This window comes from Cololabis saira, chromosome 5, assembly GCF_033807715.1.
Source record: "Cololabis saira isolate AMF1-May2022 chromosome 5, fColSai1.1, whole genome shotgun sequence".
Classification (NCBI taxonomy): domain Eukaryota; kingdom Metazoa; phylum Chordata; class Actinopteri; order Beloniformes; family Belonidae; genus Cololabis; species Cololabis saira.
This window is the reverse complement of record NC_084591.1, coordinates 6,588,579-6,592,575: the sequence shown is the minus strand read 5'-3', so window position 1 is coordinate 6,592,575 and position 3,997 is coordinate 6,588,579. Positions and strand designations below refer to the sequence as shown.

At 39.4% G+C, this 3,997-nt stretch overlaps 1 protein-coding gene across 1 annotated transcript in view; it reads right to left on the bottom strand.

Moving 5' to 3' along the window:
- Nucleotides 1-636: 636 nt before the first annotated feature.
- sv2 (synaptic vesicle glycoprotein 2) overlaps nt 637-3,997 on the bottom strand; it is a 49,831-nt gene continuing 46,470 nt past the window's right edge. Inside the window, exon 14 of the mRNA XM_061722374.1 lies at nt 637-665. Within this exon, the coding sequence (XP_061578358.1) occupies nt 637-665 (29 nt within the window). The remainder of the gene's footprint in view (nt 666-3,997) is intronic.

The following is a 3,997-nucleotide window of genomic DNA, read 5'->3' as shown; positions in this document are numbered from 1 at the left end:
GATGACATCACAGCTCGACTCAGGCGGTTAGAACCTCGGCAGAATAGTTACAGAAAAAGTATCTACTCGGCACGTTAGACCCCTAGGGGTAAGAACCAAACCGAGTGGAGGCGAGTCGAGCCGGCTGAGTAGGTACTGGTGGAAAAGCACCTTTAGGAAGAGGACAACCCGATCACCGTTGCTGGATTTTTCATTTAGAGGAAGGTCTAGACTGCAGAAAGGCCAGTCCGGTACCCAGACTCCTCTACTGTGAAGGATGCGGGGATGTGGTTTAGCATTGTTTTTCACAGATACTGATGCAACCCCAGACCATTAGAGATGGAGGCTTTTGAACTACGCTGGACGGACATTCATGGACATCCCACATGATGGAGCGTTCCTGAGCCCCTCATCCTCATGAGGATGTTAATGCATGAACATAATGAGGCTGAATTTGTTTTCATGCATAGATTGTTGTAACGTAAATGAGGTATTTACTGTATACAGTATAATGTACCTTCAATTGTTTCGTTGGGTTGTCTACTTTTAAGTTTTCCTGCAGAAAATTATCCTCGATAACAGCACAGAATATTCCAATAAACCCTCAAACACTTATTTTAAATAATTTATCAACAAGTCAATCAATACTTCACTATGTCAGAAGACGAATTTGCTTTGCTTGCTGCCTAACAGGAACAAAAAAACATCATAGCAGTAAGATGGAAACCACCACGCACGCTTAACATCTCCCATTGCTATCTGACCTTCCTTGATATTATCTACCTGGAAATATCTACAGCCCCAATCCATAATGCAAAACAACAAAATATTTTATTTTGGTAAATGGCAGCAGATAAAGATTAAGTCCAAACTCGAAAGATGTATTTAAAAATTGACATAGACTACCTTGTTGCAGCTATCCTTGTCCAGTTTTTGATATTATGTTTTGCCTTTGTTTTATTTTGTGCATTGTTCTATTATCTTTGTAGTATCTGTTTTTCTGCATTACCAATTTATTTTTTTATTTTATTTATTTTTTCTTTTTAGTTCCAAGGTGTGGGTTTGAAGGGGCTGAGAATGTGTTAATGCTTGTTTAAAATCATTGTGGATGTCACCTTCGATAAGAAAATCATGAAAATAAAAACATTTGATCACAAAAAAAGTTTTCCTGCAGAAACATAAGACTCCTGAAGGGCTGAAGGGTTATTATGTAATGTGGTTTCTGTGCAGTCATGCGAGACTTTAGACTCTTGCTGAGCTTTCAGGTAGCCTCAGCACGACAGCGATTACAGCAGCTTTTATCTCCGAGTCACGGCACGCCGAGCAGCTCAACGCCACCCATTACGTTTCGCAGCTCAGTCTGTTTAATGCATCTAAGCTCGTCAAAGGTATTAAAATGTCTCAAACTTCTAAGAAAGAGACACCTGTGCTTAAAAGTTACGGGGTCAGTCACTTTTATTCCGACTGACACTGTACGACAGGCCAAGGTGTCGTAAGCAGACGACGGCTTCATGTTTTTCTCTTCACTGTTCGATCATAACGGCTTCAGATGAAGCAGCTAATGACACGACACGCTCGTTACCCCGGAAATGGCATCCAGAGAAATATGAATGAAAAAGAGCTGCATCATTTCCCTGCCGTCCAGAGCGAGACAGTTTCCGACTCTTCTCCCTGGAAGCCGTCAGGCTCGACGATACATACATGTTAACGATCGGTGTTCGTGCCCGGGGAGGGAGAGAAGAACAGATGCAACACTTTACATCTCTGCAGGGGCGGCAGCTCCACAGCTCCACAGCTTCCTGCTCTTATGCATCATATTCAAATGGTTTGATTTAGGACATTATGCTACTGTTTAGAGATAAAGGGACATTTTTATTTGGTATGAATGTATAGCATTAATCAATTGGAGTAGGCACATTTTAGTGATGCAGCAAACCCTTTCACAAGACAGATACACTGCAAAAACGTACTCCGAAGAAAGTTTAAAAAGAAAAATGTTCCAAAAAAAATTACAAGACTATTTTAGACTATTTGCTATTTTTTTTTAATTTAGGTCAAAAATATATTTTTGCCTAAAATGAGACAACTTTTGACAGAGGTGTCTTCAGTATTCACATTCATTACTCAGGTAGAAGTATAGATACTAGAGTTTAAAAATACTCCTGTAGAAGTTGAAGTATCAACTCAAGTCTTTTACTCAAGTAAAAGTATAAAAGTACTGGTTTCAAAACTACTTAAAGTATAAAAGTAAAAGTAATGTAAGGGGGAAAAAAGCCATTAAGGACAAAAGCCATTGAAAATGAATGTATCTTAGTATAATGCAAATATATTAAAGAAGCATATATGTGTACAATTGAGCATTAACATGTGTTTCAGAGAGCAGGAGATATGATGACTAGTTGCCTATAAGTATTGTAATGGTGCAAAAAAGTCAAACTTCAGAGCATGTTATCATTTATCCTAACCTTTATTGGAATGTACATCCAAGTTTAGTTGCAGGAATCTGAGGGAACGGATGTAAGAACAAACTGGACAAGAACATCTGAAACAACCACAACCAAATTCACTCTATCCGGATGGAGCAATTTAACTGGATAGTTTTTTTTAAAGGCCGAAATGAAATAGAGTAACAAGACTGTTTTAAAATGTAAGGAGTAAAAAGTACAGATAATTGCGTAAAAATGGTAAGGAGTAAAAGTAAAAAGTCATCTGAAAAATAATTACTCCAGTGAAGTATAGATAACCAAACAATTTCTACTTAAGTAAGGCAACGAAGTATTTGTACTTCGTTACTTGACACCTCTGAATTTTGACTATATTTGTGGAATATGAGGGTTATTAGCAAATCAACTAAAAGCCTGTTTAAAAAGAGAAGTGTTGATAACATCAAGCATATGGACGGAGGTAGAGGTCACGCGTTACGTCAGACCTGCTGACCGCACATCAGGTTTCATCATGTTTTTATACAGTCATGTGCAAAGTTATTTAAGTTCATCCAGTGGGGATTTTTCTGTGGATGAAAAGATGACAGAAACGACCTGATTGCAGTGAATCAAATACCACTTAGTAGAATGGGTGATATTTTACAGTTCACGATAAACCGTCAAAAAAATTCCCCACGGTAAGAATTTGTATCTCGCGGTAAAAACGATAAATTCCCGTTGATGATGTTTTTGTGTAAAACTGATTTATGGAAGGAAGGAAGGAAGGAAGGAAGGAAGGAAGGAAGGAAGGAAGGAAGGAAGGCAAGGAAGGAAGGAAGGAAGGAAGGAAGGAAGGAAGGAAGGAAGGAAGGAAGGAAGGAAGGAAGAAAGAAAGAGCCCCCAAATCACTGCTCTAAAAGATACTAAATGCTACTAAACGTCATCAATCTTTCTTTCTTTCTTTCTTTTCTTTCTTTCTTTCTTCTTCTTTCTTTCTTTCTTTCTTTCTTTCTTTCTTTCTTTCTTTGTCTGTTCTTTCTTCTCTTCTTTCTTTCTTTCTTTCTGGCTCATTTCCTTCCTTCCTTCCTTCTTCTTTCCTTGTTTTTCTCCCTTCCTTCTCCCCTTTCCTTCCTTCCTTCCTTCTTCCTTCCTTCCTTTCTCCCTTCCTTCCTTCCTTCCTTCCTTCCTTCCTTCCTTCCTTCGCTTCCTTCCTTCCTTCCTTCCTTCCTTCCTTCCTTCCTTCTTTTTTCCCCTTCCTTCCTTCCTTCCTTCCTTCCTTCCTTCCTTCCTTCCTTCCTTCCTTCCTTTCTCCCTTCCTTCCTTCCTTCCTTCCTTCCTTCCTTCCTTCCTTCCTTCCTTCCTTCCTTCCTTCCTTCCTACCTTCCTTCCTTCCTTCCTTCCTTCTTTTTTCCTTCTTCCTTCCTTCCTTCCTTCCTTCCTTCCTTCCTTCCTTCCTTCCTTCCTTCCTTCCTTCCTGCCTTCTTCCTTCCTTCCTTCCTCCTTCCTTCCTTCCTTCTTTTTTCCCTTCCTTCTTCCTTCCTTCCTTCCTTCCTTCTTTCTTTTTTCCTTCCTTCCTTCCTTCCTTCCTTCTTCCT